Below are 15,575 nucleotides of genomic sequence, written 5' to 3' on the forward strand. Positions count from 1 at the left end.
CAAAAAAATACTAACAAAGAAGTAGCACCCCTAAGAAAGCGACAATTTCTATACCAATGCTTCGGCTCATTGCGTAGCGAAAACCCTCACACTATTCACACACAGAGGTCTTGAGCATAAATAATTGGTTGACTTCGGCAATGCTTAATTCGATTGAAGGCTTTGTGTCACTTGTCCACTCCCTCTTTTCACCGATTATTTTTTAATGATATCATTTTTATCAAAATGTTATTTTTTATTAATGCGCTAGTCAAGGTGGTGAGTCACGCCAACGGCAATTTCAACGTCGTTGAGCCAACGTGCTTACTGGAACGTGGTTATGGCAAGTCGCCGTTGCCATCATATCGAAAGCGGTCCATCCTCCTTTTGTCAACTTCAATTACAGGCCTTTCAAATTTGAATCCAATGGTCTCATTTCCGAAAGTCACGCGTGGAGCTCACGTGACGATGCTGCCGATCTCCACACTCACCGAGAAATCTTCGGAAAATTTGGTCATCGTGGCAATTAGCAGTCTGGTTCTACTTTTCGCTGCCTCTCGCCTCAAAACCGCGAAAAGAGGGTCCACCGACAAAAGAGCGAAGATCCATGTCCCCGACTCGACTTTGCCACTCATCGGAAATACTTGGGATCTCCTCATCCATGGCGTGAAAGGAGACATGCACGACTTCACCACTCGACTGGGCAAGCAGCTCAACGCCGAGCCGATCGTGATTCGAGCGCTTGGGATCCCTCGCAACATTATCCTGTTCACCCCCGAAGCATTCGAGGATGTGTTGAAAACCCAGTTCCACAATTTCGAAAAAGGTCCGTTCATGTGCGAAAACCTTCGAGATCTTTTGGGTGACGGAATCTTTGCAGTCGACGGAGACCCGTGGGTGCATCAACGTAAAACAGCCAGTCACCTCTTCACTATGAGAACTCTCCGAGAGTCCATGACAACTGTCATCCAGCGTCATGCTGTCACTCTCTATGCCATCCTCCAACGTGCTTGTGATAATCACAATACGCTAGATCTCTTCAAACTCTTTAACCGATTCACCATCGAAGCATTCGCAGAGATTGGATTCGGTGTTCACATGGGATGTCTCGACTCAGACAAAGAGCACCCATTCCAAAAATCATTTGACCGTGCTCAACGTGCTCTTCGATTTCGATTCACACGACCAGGTTGGTTCTGAAAGACTCAACGCTGGTTGGGTCTAGGAGTTGAAGGACAGCTCCGTCGTGACATTGAAGTAATTGACAAGACCGTGATGGATATAGTAGAGAAGGCCCTGTCTCACGGAAAAGATGAAGAGAAGAAGGGGACTGACATCGTGTCACTGTTTCTTGACAAAGTGAACAACTCTCCAGACGCCGAAGAGCCACCAGTTTGATCCGAATTACTTGCGCAATATCGTCGTAAACTTCCTCATTGCTGGGCGTGATACCACCGCTCAAGCTCTGAGCTGGTTCTTTGTCAACCTCTCGAATGAGCCTCGCGTAGAGGCTGCTATTCGGAAGGAGATTGAAGACAAGCTATCAACGCTCAAAGCTGGTGGCGCTCCTGCAATGCAGGATGTTAGCGAGCTCGTGTATCTTGAAGCTGCATTGAAGGAGACGCTTCGACTGCATCCGTCGGTCCCTTTTGAGCCCAAGCAGGCACGGGAAGACACGACACTCTCCGATTGGGACGTTTGTCCCAGCTGGTTCGGCAATCGGTCTAGCAACGTACTCTATGGGTCGAATGACGCAAGTGTGGGGGCCTGATGCTGAAGAATTCAAGCCCGAACGATGAATCGACTCCACCTCCGGAAAAGTCATCGCGGTTTCGGCTTACAAGTTCCATTTAATGCTGGCCCTCGTGTGTGCCTCGGTATGAACTTGGCCATGCTCGAGATGAAGCTGGTTATCGTTGGACTACTAAGTAGATTTCACGTCGAGGTAGTTGGCCCCAAGGAAGTGACATATGATTTGTCACTGACGTTACCGGTGAAGGGCGCTCTGAATGTAAAGGTCTCACGTCATCTGTGGCCTGCACACGCCTAGGAACTTCCTAGTACGCAGCTGATTTCATCACAAGGCAAGTGTGCAGCCGTGATGGAGGCTGTATACTCTTGATTTGCTTAAATGAGCTCTTGTTTAGTTATCCAGCTAAAGATTTTCAGTATAACACTTTAAACACGCGCTACAAGATTGGAGGTACAGTCGTGCACCTCCAATTCGGCAGGGCGGACCATATCGAACGGCGTTACCGCAACCATACAACGACAACACAACAAGAAATAGTGCAACCATATCGCCTAAAGCAACCTCAAAACATATGTTTGTCCTGGTATTTTATTATTTGTTGCACTCCCACGTCGCCATCGTCATCAATTCAGCGGTAAATTACGAGGCATAACATGCTCAAAGTCTAAAAATAGAGATATGTACACAACACTACATGCGAGTACACCACACATTTCTTACACTTCGATATACAGGCTTCACGACGATGGATAAAAGATCGCTGTCCAGCGAACTGATACGCGCACGGCGAGAAGAGCTCACGGACACAAAGCGCAAGCTGGAGGAGATCGGGGAGATACTGGAGCAAATACTGAGAGTACAGATGGAGTTAATGGCTCGAATTGAAGAGAACGAGGAAGGCCTATACGCTTTGGATTATGACTTGGACGGTGTGGGCATCGGTCAAGACGGAGTTATGTCTTTTGGAGTGCTGCTAGAGATGGCAATTAATCGGTTAAGAAATTAGTCAACGATATGTAGCTGTATTAATTGTGAATACAAATTCACATGGCTATTACAGCTCATCCTGAAGTCTCTGATGAATTTTTGCTGCCGTGTCCGCATCTGCCTTCGACATTCGTCGCTTGCGGGATTGTACAAGCAGTAACCACAGCATCCTCAAGCGCATTACGTCGACATCTGACTTGCTGATCTTGTAGCAATGCAGGTCTGCATTCCCTGCAATAACGCTGTGTGCATGTGCAATTACCAAGGCACCACAGCTGGAGTTATCAGGTTGCTGCGGGCGTCCACCCACGAAACTGGGTGGATCTTCATAACACAGCCAGGATTGGAGGACTCGTTCCAGCGCTCAATAAATCCTCGCAGCCCTTCCTTGTTGTTACGCTTACTTCCCTCCCAAACTGTCTCCATTTCACCGTGATAGCAATTATTAATGAGAGGTTCGTACATGTGAGGTCGTGCGTGGATCTGGCCGTCTGAAACCCCAAGGTTAACAATTATAATGCCCCAATGGCTAGCGCTCAAATTGACGGGATGTACGACAAACTTTATGTCGCGAAGCTGAACCCGCGGTGTCGCCGGCCAGCCAATCTGCCATAGAAGCGATGACAACACGCGACAGCCCTCCGTGGATGCAGCAATTTCACTCAAGCAGAAGTCGATCGAGCTGTCCGAGAGCCACCCTCGACAAACACTTCCAGCCACGTCTTCGAAGCAAATGGTGACCTTGCCACACTTGGTGGCGTACTCGCTGCGAAGACGGCAGTCTGAAAACTTTGAAATTACTTCATTAGCGAGGACTTCATGTCGATTTCGAACGGCCTCTCGTGTAACACCCCAAGTTTTTGTTTCCTTTGCGAAAAGGTCAACATCCGAGTCCACCTTAATCCAATTTCTCTCCAGCCACTTTCGATCTTCGACCCAAGACTTGGCCTTGGCCTTCACTCTGTAGAAAACACTTGCTGCATTTACATATCGACTGTAATCGAAGTAGCAACCACATTAGTAAAGCAACCCTGTATCGCAACCATAAAGATAAAACAACTCTGTATAGCAACCATAACGATAAAGCAACCGTACCTGCAGAACTTCCAGAGCTTTGGGTCAATTGTTGCAACAATGTCGAGAACAACACCTTTCTGTGACACAGTTGAGTCGAGTTTGTCGGGTTCGCGCTGCTCCTTCCGTGCAGTACATATTGCAGCCTCCATTGACCGTGTAAGATCCACGGGAATTACAAAAGGGTGCATGTTGTCCTCAGACCTCATAGCTTCCCAATGGCACTCAATCACTCGCGATCGTAGATAGGCATCCGTCAGTTGCACTGGGTATTTTTGCATGATAGCCAGGATGTTCTTCATGTTTGGTGTATTGCGGGCCCACGTCACAAATTCGTGCAGCTTCACTGACAGCCCGCTGGGATAATTGTGTACAGCTAGCCGCGATACACCTGGGGAAATCTTTCATTGGCGTAGCTGTGTTGGCGTGGTACGCGACAGATTTCGGCGCATCGGTTTTGGAACATTGATAACGTCTACTTGACGAGTTGTCTCTCCTTCGTCTCGAACATCACCCGTCTCGTACTTTTTGGAGCCAGAAGTCGGCTCACCAAAGCTAGCGGCACGAGGTGGAGTTGGTGACTTCACCTTTTTCACCTTTTGCTCTTTTGCGAGTTGTGTTGGAGGGTCATCACCACTGTTGATACTATCCATGGCGCCATCCTGGCTGTCCATTTGCAGATCTTCCATCAGTTTGACAGTTTCCATTGCGTCTGCTGGATCTAGAATAGAACTCAAATCATCATCGAGATCTTCAACTTCTTCAACTTCTCCATTTTCGTGATCGGCAAACACAGCACTTTTTTTCGTACGTGATTTGCCAAGGCGCAGTCCTTCTTCTAATGTGTTTTTCCACGCCTGTAATTCGTCATAAAAGTTTGCGCTGCTCAAGTCGGCTAGATGTTCCAGCAGCGGCTCAACCATTGCCTTTGCAAGCGAATACTTCTCGCCTGAAGAAAGAACAACCTTGTTGGCACGCTCCCGTCGTCGCAGGCGAACATACACAACTTGTTTCGGTGACGTCTTCGGCGCTGACGAGGTAGGAAGGTCAACACAAGGTTCATCGGGCAACCTTAACTTTGGCAACCTTAACTTCGACATCCGCACGATTGAACTCAGAGTATCAGCAGCGGCCGTAAATGCTTCGGTAGATTTCAACGCTGTCATTGTACTCCACCGTTCGCAAATTGTTATACCAGGAAGCATCTCGAATCCATGTCCTATGTGCGCTACGTGCATGAGATGCCGACACGGCAAGTGGTTGGTAGTTGAAAACAGACAGGTGCACTTCCAGTCCACGTCATCGCACTCAAATCCTTGGTTGTGACAGTATACGTTCCATTTCGAAACCGATAATGTCTGTACACATGTTGTTTCCTTCATCAGATTCACAAATTGCTCCCATTCCCGCCTAATTGTCTCCAAAACATACGCTGATATTCTGCCCCCAACTGCTCTTAAAAACGTCGGCACCGACTTAGGCCTCCGTGTACTCGAGTGCAGCTGCCCGATCTCCGAGACAATCTGCTGCGTGATAGTCATCTGGTGCTGCAGCAATCCAGCGATGGTCTGGTCAATTCTTGTTTTACGCCCGAGCAGCATCTTAAGCTGGTTCCAATTAGATTCGATCCTGTTGGTAGTTGTGTTGCCGGCAGTAAAATGTTTACCACGTGCAAAGTTGGACCACATGTCATTGCATGTGTTCCAGTTCTTGTCAAAATACGCAAAGAAAGCGAGTTTTTTGTTACTTTGGCAGTACGATTGAAGGTTCTTGTAGTAAGTTTCGTATGCATCCTGCGTTGAGCTAAGATAACAATTAGTTCAGAAAGTAAGATAAGATATGTGTATCGAAAGAACCGTGGCGACATACCTGAAAAGCAGTTTCACCATCAAGGCAAGTAGCTCTTCACTCTGCGCAGTCTTAATTCCGTAGACAGACCTCTTCATAATCTTCTTCCAGTAGGAGATTGCGTGGACTGGCAAAGGAGAATTTTCGCGTTGGGGAAGGACTCTTCAAGTACCTTCCATTCAGTGAAGTCTTTATCAATGACCACGCTCACGACTTGATCTCAACACGAATTCTTCTCCTTGAAGTACTCCAAAATCGTGGAGATCGTCTTTGCTTGCTCAGTGAGGCAAATGAAATCAACCACAGGGAAGCCACGACCCGTGCATGTGGTGACAACCAAACTCCCTACCAGCAAGAAAATACATGATGATCAGCAAGGTTGCGATAGCGGATAAGGTTGCCACAACGGCTACTGTATCAATTAAGGTTGCTACAGGGGGTTGCTATATCAGGTAAGGTTGCTGTGTCAACCGTACCCAGATGATAGCCCAGGTTATTCGTTCCATGCGTAAAGTCCATTGCCAACGTTTCCCCCCACCGCTCAAACATCATCTTTTGAATTTTTGTCTGCATAACAACTCCGCACGTGACGTCAAACTGGTCTTGAATGACGAGCACATCGCTGCCATCAAGCTTCCGAAGAGCGTGAAGCATATTCTTGAGACGGTCTTCACCGGAATCCTTCCCCATGATGCTACGGATAAGATTACGCGTCTGCTGTGGCGTCACTTTACAGTCTAAGAAGAAGTTGACATAATGTAAGCAAAAAATTAAAGAAGTTACATCACGTAAATAGCTACATCACGTACCAAGGCGATCATTTAAAAAGCGGGTGATGTGGGAGGACGACACACGGGCGTCAGCCAAGGTCTTAACATCCTCGCGATCGCGGTCATCGAGCGGTAGAGTCTTGGTCGTGAGGTAGGAAGAGACCTCCGTGCCGGTAGTTAGGTGTGAGTGCGTGTGGTTCTACAAAGTCAAACAAAAGTTAAAGAATCAAACAGATAATGAGCACGCTTTCGTCACATACCTCGTTCCGAACAACAATCTCAATGGTATCGTCCACACAGCGAGAGACAACGGCCGTTAATCTTGCCTTGCAGCTACAGTAACGTGTCGACCGGTTGCGGTGGCCTTTAGATCTAGAGACCTGAGATACTCCGTGCGTGCAGCGGTAAATCCTCTGGAACCACTCGAACTCGGTAGGTATATGATCTTCATGGGTGCTACAGATACAATAACCACCTTTTAGTCTGGATATACAGCCAAAGCTAACAGCAAAACTTACCTGTTGTAAAGAGCCGTCTTTTCTGAGCTCCGCACCCGAAACTTGAGCTTGTACTTCTTCTTGTATGCATCGAAGATCTTCTCAAATTCCTCCCAAAAATTAATCATCTTGGCCGGCCCAAACGCTGGAACTGTCTTCAGGATCTTATTTTCACCTGAGTTCATTGATTGTAGCTCTGTGAGGTGCTTGCTCACGCGATTTCTTGGCGAATTCGCCACTTGATGGCACTGGTGTTTCCTGCCTTTTCCGCTTAACCAGAGAAGACTTTATTGGCATATGAGGTGAAGTGCGCTTCAGCAATGTTTTAGTAGTCTTCGAATCTAACAACAAGCAGAAATGTGAGCTTATAAGATGATGAATAAAGCAACCCTTACGCATATAGCAACCATACCTGGTTTCACGTTGCCCTGTATCGTTTTGTTCTTGTTACTCTGAGCGCTTGGCTTTCCTAGATGCATGTACACCCCACACAACAGCTCAGCAAAACATGTAGTAACGTAAAGTGCAGCAAACAACCTTACCGGCAGCTGTTGTGCTTCCCTCGTTTAATTTGCCAGAGGAAAGGTCCTCATCTTCTTACTCATCCTCCGAAATGGCCTCCAACACGTAGTCTTCGTCGCTGGCGTCGTCGTCCTCGATCCCGAGCGCATTAAACGTGATTTTCTGTTGTCCGTTGACATTTTGCGTTCTTCGGGCTTCTGTTCGCACACAAACACATACAAGTGGTAAGAACTACAACCACAGCTCTAAAGCCCGACTCATGTAGTCTACCAGCCATCGTCCTATCCTTCGCACGCTGTCCCTCGTTCTCGCAACGCCAACTAGCGCGGCGCGAATCTACCGCGTGGCCGTCGCAGAACTGCCCAGTTTCAAATATGAGCGGCTCAGAGCAATCGTACTTAATAATATGATCTTACTTAACCGAGTATATTCGTACTTAGGTGCTGATACGGTATTTTAAATGGGTGTAAAATACTTTCTTAAAATTGGATTTATCTTTCGCTAAGCGTTTTTTGAAATTCTGGTATAGCAACCATAACTGAGTTATAGCAACCATAAATGTCGCATATTATGGTTGCGGTAACGACTCCGGACCATATCAACAGTGCCAGGGCATAAGTGCACAACGTAAAGCAAAAAACAAACGCAAATCCAGTGCACTGATATTTTATTCGTTAATTCAGTACAAAATTTACGCCAATCTTCTGCATAAGCTTGGCGTCAGACGCGCGAATCGCGGGCGCGCAACAGCGCTTCCGGTCGCAATAGGCATTCGGTAAGGCGGCAACGTCCGCGGACCGCTTAAGAATACTCTGGACGGTAGTGCGCTTTACTGCTTGGGGGGTCTTAAAGCGCTCCGTTGCCCAACGAGCAAGTTCGGAGTGAGAGCATGCAGGATCTGACTTGTGCTTCTCGCACAAAGACTGCTTTTGTGGGACATGTAGGAGGAAGGGCGATGTCCCATTGTCTTTTGGCAGTAAAAAGCAAAGTGTGTGTTTGTAAGAGGACGTCCGATCCAAAATTTAAAATCAGATCGATGCGGCGTGTCATCCCTCGGCGAGGAGGGTAAAACCGTAGAGGTTAATTGCTAGGGTGGTGATGGGCAAAGGTAATTGCGCATCCGATTCGCGTAATCATAATATCTGGCAGGGTATCGACTGATACCGGTGCCGAATTGGAGGTGCACGACTGTACATTAGGGAGATCATTCTTCGTTCGTTCTTTTTGCACTCTTCCACAAACGCTATTAGTATTAGTTTTAAATTTTCGGAACACTCGTATGAACACTAACGGATTAGCTGCTTGAATTGTGGAGCCACTTTAACTGAAAAGATAATGGCTGCTTTTGCGCGCAAGTGGGAGAGCGATTTTTCTGATGGACTACATTCATCAATATCCCGCCTAAAACAGCTTTAACGAGTTTGAGCAGGTGCAACTACAACGTCCTCTGGCGAGCTGATCTTATCTTAAGCCAGGGGTCACGACAGCTCCGTCACCCGGCTGGCTGTTCCTATCCCAGAGCCTGGGGAGCATGACTTTACCGTCACTGGACAGGCCTAACATTGTTTACTCATTCCTCGTTTTGCCACACAGCACAACAAACAACAGCAAAAAAACGCTCCAACTTCGGACTTTCACTCTTTTTCAAGATGCCGCGAGTTCACGTCCTCATTCTACCAGAAGACGTTCCGAGCGAAAACCTCGAGGGACTGTCCTACGGGTAAGTCCTGTCAAGGATGACTGGCACAATGGCAAGCATTCGATTGGGAGTGGACCCAGCAGGGGGTGCCAGTCGGCGCATCTCAGTTCCACGGGACCTCGCCATGCAGCGGCAAGTCGACCCCGATGAGAGCATTATCGACGGCCCGGGTTGGCTCCTACGACGCGCTGTGTGTGTAATAGAGGAAGGTGTTTTCACGTACGGTCAAGTCACCGAATACGACGGTAACACAGTCACTGTGACCGGCGTGGAGGGAGACAAGTTGGTGGCAAAAAGCGATGTCACCGAAGTCGCCCCTGTCATCGCTGTTCTACTGTGGAAGGATCGAGTGCTGCCCACTATAGACTCCACTGCCAGTCTATATCAAGCACATGCTCTCATCCTGGACAGCCTGCTAGGGCAGAACGGACAACGCGGAACTCGAAGCATTCCCAAGTTATTGGCCGGAATCACAGCTCCGGCGTCGATGCCAACGGCATCGTCTCAAATTCCATGACTATGCGCACGTACGGGCCTCCTGGGCCAGTTACGGGTAGGCCACGTAGTCGACTTTGCGTTCTATGTAGACGGGAACAGGAATGTCCCAGCACGTGTTCGGATTGGGATTTATACAACAACGACCCCACAGCTCGGGTAGGGCGGGGCGCCGTGCCACGAGAGACGCCCGCCAGACGTGTGAGTCACTCGGTCCTTCAACACGACAGCGATGACGACGACGAAAACTTCAACGACCTTTTGGAAACATTAGTGACCGAGACCGAGTCAGCAAACCGACATCGACCTGGAAACGAGGAGGCCGCTGAGGCCGATCGAGACGACGAACTGGATCATCCAACGACCTATGCTATTTTTCGAGCGCTCGCCGATAAACCGGTAGTACTGCGTGACTACGTGAGCCAGCTTGAGCGATCATCAAAACGCCGACGACTGACGACACCAGTGATACAACCGGCTCCCACGCCTGCTGTAGATGCTGAGGCACAGGCTCCTAGATACCAACCTTCGCTAGACGAGTACACCCGCCATGTTCGACTTCCGGCCATTCCGACCGACGGCGGCTCAGCAGACAATTCACCAAGCCATCACGTCCGTGGGGCACAAAGGTAAGGATGCCATGTTATTTGTAGACCATGCCCGAACATCCGAGTCGACAAGGTTCCTGCCCCACCCAGCAATTCTCCGCCGTCTGTACTCATTCGAGTTCGGACCAGGTGAATTGTCAGTTCTTCACTTGGTACGCTTTGACCTTGACGCTCAGTTCAATCTGTCAAATACGCAAGGTGTCAACCTCAAGAATTTTTCTGACAAGATCAGCCTGCCTCCGACACCTAAGACCCCACGCGCATGCAGTTTGTGTCCGCCATCGCAACGCTCAACGGGTATGCCGGGGAGTTTTGTGAGGACACAACCCGATCATTAGTGGACGCCGTTCACCGATTTGCCGAATCACTGGTAGCCTACGACCCGTGGACACCAATGGAGATAAAAGAATTAGCATTCTGGTGCAGCAAAGTATTCAGCTTATACCGCAGAGCCGTGCAAAGCGACCTCACTTCGGGCCAAAATTCGCGCGCTCAGATTGCTCTGCGGATAAACTTTCAAGACGCGGAGCTCAGCAGCATCCTGTTCAAGTTGTCACGAGGAACCTCAATGCCCTACCGTCAAGCGTCGGAAGGGTATGCACAAGCGCGGGAGTCGCCACCAACAAAATTGGTTAGCGAAAGTGCGGGTGTGCAAAGAAAAAAGGGGCGGCCGGCTCCGGCGGAAGTCCTCAGTGCGACACCTCGACAGCATGGACGTCAGCTGTGCCTACGGTATATTTCAACACAGGGTTGTCCTGCGTCGACTCGTGATCGCTGCTTGAGATCATATCTAGCCCACTTTGAGGTCGGGAGTCTCCCACCGTCAGTTCATGCGTTTGTCTGCGAGCGGTATGGGGGATCACGTGCTCCACCTGAGACCAAGTGACTCCTGCGACCCTCAAGTGATTCGTCTAAGTGCAACCTTCCCCGTACAAGCAAACACTGTCCAATCGGCAGCGTCACTAGCAAAATCGTAAAACAAGTCCAAGACGCGCTGGAGCAACACCTCCAGCTGGAAGAATCACGACTTGCGAAGACCAGGCAAAAAGTAATGGGTTGCGCCAGTTCATCATCCCAATGTCCAACCACCTCCGATATCAATTATGCTAGTGTCCGTGGTGTGTCCCGGTATATCGAAGGTAGGAACACCACGTTGGAGGCCACGATTTGACAGTGGAGGGCACAAAGCACAGATGACCCCAGACCAAACAAAGCACTAGACAAAACTCATCTTGAGTGGTTATTGCACGGCTATAAGGAGGCAGATCTACTATTGGATATCGTAGATCGTGGGGTGTACTACCGCTTTGCTGAACGGCAAATTGAGCGGAAAGCGTCGAGGACCCACCAGAACCATAAATCTGCAAAGACGTTGAAGACGTCCTTAACACGTAGCGTGCGGGAGGGCCAAGACAATGGAACGTACCTGGTGGTAAACGCAGAAACAGCATCAAGATGGACTGGCTTACACCTCAGTCCGTTTGGCTGCGTGCCAAAACCTGGCATTGACCCATGTATTGAAGCTCGAGTCATCCACAATCTGTCATACCCGCAAGGTGGCTCCACTAACGATCGGTCAAAAGCCGAGGATATTCCCCAGTTGTCCTATGAATTCTTTGACGCTATCGCTCGCCGAATTTTGGAGCTTCGTCAGGAATATCCTGGCGTCGTGATTCGACTGATGAAGGGAGATGTCAAGTCCGCATTTCAGAATGTTCCATTATATGAACAAACTAGCCAACTTTTTGCAGGAAGCATCCCAGAGCATGGTGTGGTTAGCGTTACCATTCGGCTGGACGGGATCGCCAGCGTATTATGGCGTATTAGGTAACGCAATATCCTTTTTGGTTCGCCGCGAAAGCCCAGCAAGTCTCATCCTGACAAACCCATACCGTCAACCGTTCTTCAGCTACGTTTGGGTTGATGATCATGTGCTTATCGAGCCGGACACGCCTGGACGCCTTGATGCGTGTGCATGGGCCCTACGGCTAGCAATGATGGCTGTGCTAGTGCCACGGTCAATCAACGAAAAGAAATTTACATCTTGGGAGACACCTCTGACTGCGTTAGGACTGGAGTGGGACACTGTCGCAATGACGGTCTCGATGCCACAAGAGAAAATTGACAAGGCCATCGATCAACTTCGCGCGATGCGTGAACGCGGTTCGGCGACACATAATGCACTTGAAAAACTACTTGGCAGCCTCCGGCATGTCTTTATGTGTGTACGCGCTGCAAAACCGTTCTTCCAGAGACTGATGACATTGTACAGACATGCACCCCGCCTTGGTTTCATCAAGCTCACAATGGGAGCTCAACTGGATCTCGCATGGTTTGAAGCCATTTTACAGCTTGGTCAGCTTCGAAGTGTCCCCTTGACCCTCTTCTCAGTGTTGCCAGTACCTACTGTTCAACTTTATATGGACGCAAGCAATGATGGTCTGTGCGTTCTCTATGAAGATCGTCGAGAGTTCATTCGACTTCAGTTTGATGCAGAAGAAAAGGGCATGATTCAGCAAGGAAACTTCAGCATAAATGTCAGAGAGCAACTGAGTGTGGCATTTGCAGTGCTTATGTGGGGTGCAGGATGGTCTAACGGAGAAAATGCAGACTACACACATGTTCGTGTATGGATCGACAACAAGTCTGCAGTGGCATGGTCCAATCGGTTACAGAGCAAAAATAAATTTTCTCAGGAGCTCAATCGAATAATCGGTGTCGCGGAAGCAATCCACAGTTTCCGTCTATCAGCGGAACATATCTCGGGGTCGCAGAATGTCATGGCCGACTTGGGCTCCCGGGCATGGTCTAACGTATCCATGCTAACAAAATGGCGCTCTCTAACATCTACATGGATGCAGGTTTGTATTCCAGCACGATTTCGGAAAATCTACACAGGCGACTCATCGCCCTTCAAGTTCGAGCACTTGCCGACTCATCCAGACGCCAGTATATCGGCACGTGGAAGGAGTGGTGCCAATTCTGTACTCAGATCAACCGGTCCTGCTGGCTACCAGAGAAATCAATACATGACCAGTCTACGCAGCTGGTTCTCTTTGCGATCTCCGCATGGGGCCCCAATAGCAATGGAAACGTCAAGTCCATCCGATCCATCCAAGCAAAGATCAGTCACGTCCGATGGTTCCACACTGTCTTCGCCGGTTTTACTCCACAGCTTACGACTGGTCACGCGACCGCCATCGCAGGAATGCGACGGCTCAGTCCAGTATCACGACCAAAAGCACCAGTTACGCCGACTATGCTCTCGTGGATCGGTAAACAGCTCAACCTCAACAAATCCCAGCACCGCCTCGTTTTTGGGGCTGCGGTGCTGGGATTTTTTCCTGCTGAGGAGTGCAGAATTTGAACTGTGAGAGGAGGCGTTCATCGATACGCACTACGAGTTTATGACATTTAACTCTTTGATGAGCACGGTACAATAACCAAACGAGGTGCGGACGCTGTTAGAGCATCTCCAGCGGTAAGTCTTATCGTAAGGCTTATCGAATGCCGTTGAGACCTCGAATCCGGCGATTGAGACTTGAAGACATACAGCAACAAGTCTTAACAGCGTTTTGTTCAATATTATTATGTCCAATTAAAGCCCGCAGTCTGAAAAAATCCTTCTTCCCCAGAAATTGAAATCTTCTCTGCATCGGCGGCAAGCGTCTGCCTCGGTGACGACGGCTGCTCCGATGACGAGTTCTTCCGTCTTTTCATTCTCCCCTCTTCAGGCCAAAAGCGCAGACCTAAGCATGGAGGGTCGAGCGCAGGAAAACGCGCAGGAAAAGCTCGAGATCGCGCCGAATGGGGAGCCAGACTGATGGCCGATTACTTTGGACCAAACCCGACGTACGATGAACGTAAGTTTTGTATCTACTGCTACGTCAAACACATTCCTGTACTAACTGCCATCTACTTGTGTCAGCTTATCGTGTCCACAGATGATTTTCGCCGCCGATTTCGTATGCGTCGAAGTCTATTCGAGACTATTGTCAACACACTCGTAGGTGACGAGTACAGTAACTACTTCGTTCAGAGACATGACGCTACAGGACTTCCTGGTTTCTTACCAGAGCAAAAGGTGACGTCTGCGCTGCGGATGCTCGCGTACGGCGCAAGCGCCGACCAAATGGATGAGCTCATACGGATTGGTGAATCAACAGCACTAGAGACTTTGAAGACATTTTGTGGCAGTATTATTCGTCTGTTTGGTGATGAATATCTTCGAAAACCTACACAATATGACATTGAGGTGCTTTTAGACGAGAATGCTGCTCGTGGGTTTCCTGGAATGGTTGGAAGTTTGGATTGCATGCATTGGTCTTGGAAGAAGTGCCCAACAGCTTGGGCAGGCGTTTACAGAGGTAAAGAAAAGGAGTCAGCAGTAATATTGGAGGCTGTTGCATCTCAATTCCCTTTGGATATGGCATGCATTCTTTGGTGTGCCAGGTTCTAACAACGATTTGAATGTTTTAGAGCGTTCTCCACTTTTTGACAACAATATCAATGGCGAGGCAGCTCAAGTTTATTTTGAAGTTAATGGAGCTATCTATGAAAACCCGTACTATCTTACCGATGGTATCTACCCTCCCTGGGCTAGCTTGTAGCAAAGCATCAGTAATCCGATCTGCCCAAAGCGGAAGTTATACGCTGCTATGCAGGAGAGCGTCAGAAAAGATGTCGAACGTGCTTTCGGTGTACTACAACAACGATTTCGGGCTGTAGCAATTCCTTGCAAACTTTGGAGTGCCGAGGCAATGGGTGACGTAATGATCACATGTATCATCTTGCACAATATGATCATCGAGGACGAATGCGGAGATTGTACCTTGAATAATGACTACTTATACGAGGATAAATGGGTGAGTCCGGCCCCCCCCCAGTTGCTGGCAACATTTGTCCAGTATCGATGATTGCTCGCGCATTAAAAACCATGGAGGATGAAGATTTACACTACGAATTAAAACACGATCTAATTGAGCACATTTGGCAAGCCTATGGTGCCAGTTAGATGTAGAGTGGTGATGAATGAGCAGTACGCGGTCTTGATGTCCCTGTGCTAAACTAAACTCGAAGCTTGAATGTTGAAGCAATTGTTGTCTGTGCTGCTGTCATTTTCGGTGGTAAATACGTACGTATCTTGACTTTCAGCTGTTTTCTCTTCATCTGCGTAACAACAGTACGTGCAGCCTCTCGCATTGTAGTTAGTATTGCCTTCCGCTGCATCAAAATGTACTCTTTTGATTCGTCACTGTTGGGGTCCTGCATGAAGATATTGAAGTGTAGTTGTTGTTCCATCAGCAACGCCTTCTTCTCTGAAGCAGCAACGAACCGTTGCTG

General features: G+C 48.7%; 1 protein-coding gene across 1 annotated transcript; it reads left to right on the forward strand.

Annotated features, from left to right (window-relative positions):
* Positions 1-405: 405 nt before the first annotated feature.
* PITG_17178 (uncharacterized protein) lies at positions 406-1,750 on the forward strand (the record flags this gene model as incomplete). The annotated part of the gene is made up of 2 exons (XM_002897024.1): positions 406-876; positions 1,355-1,750. The coding sequence occupies 2 exons, from the start codon at positions 406-408 to the stop codon at positions 1,748-1,750; spliced, it is 867 nt and encodes a 288-aa protein (XP_002897070.1).
* Between the last annotated feature and the right edge of the window lie 13,825 nt (positions 1,751-15,575).

The sequence above is a fragment of the Phytophthora infestans genome, genomic scaffold, assembly GCF_000142945.1.
Source record: "Phytophthora infestans T30-4 supercont1.50 genomic scaffold, whole genome shotgun sequence".
Lineage (NCBI taxonomy): Eukaryota > Oomycota > Peronosporomycetes > Peronosporales > Peronosporaceae > Phytophthora > Phytophthora infestans.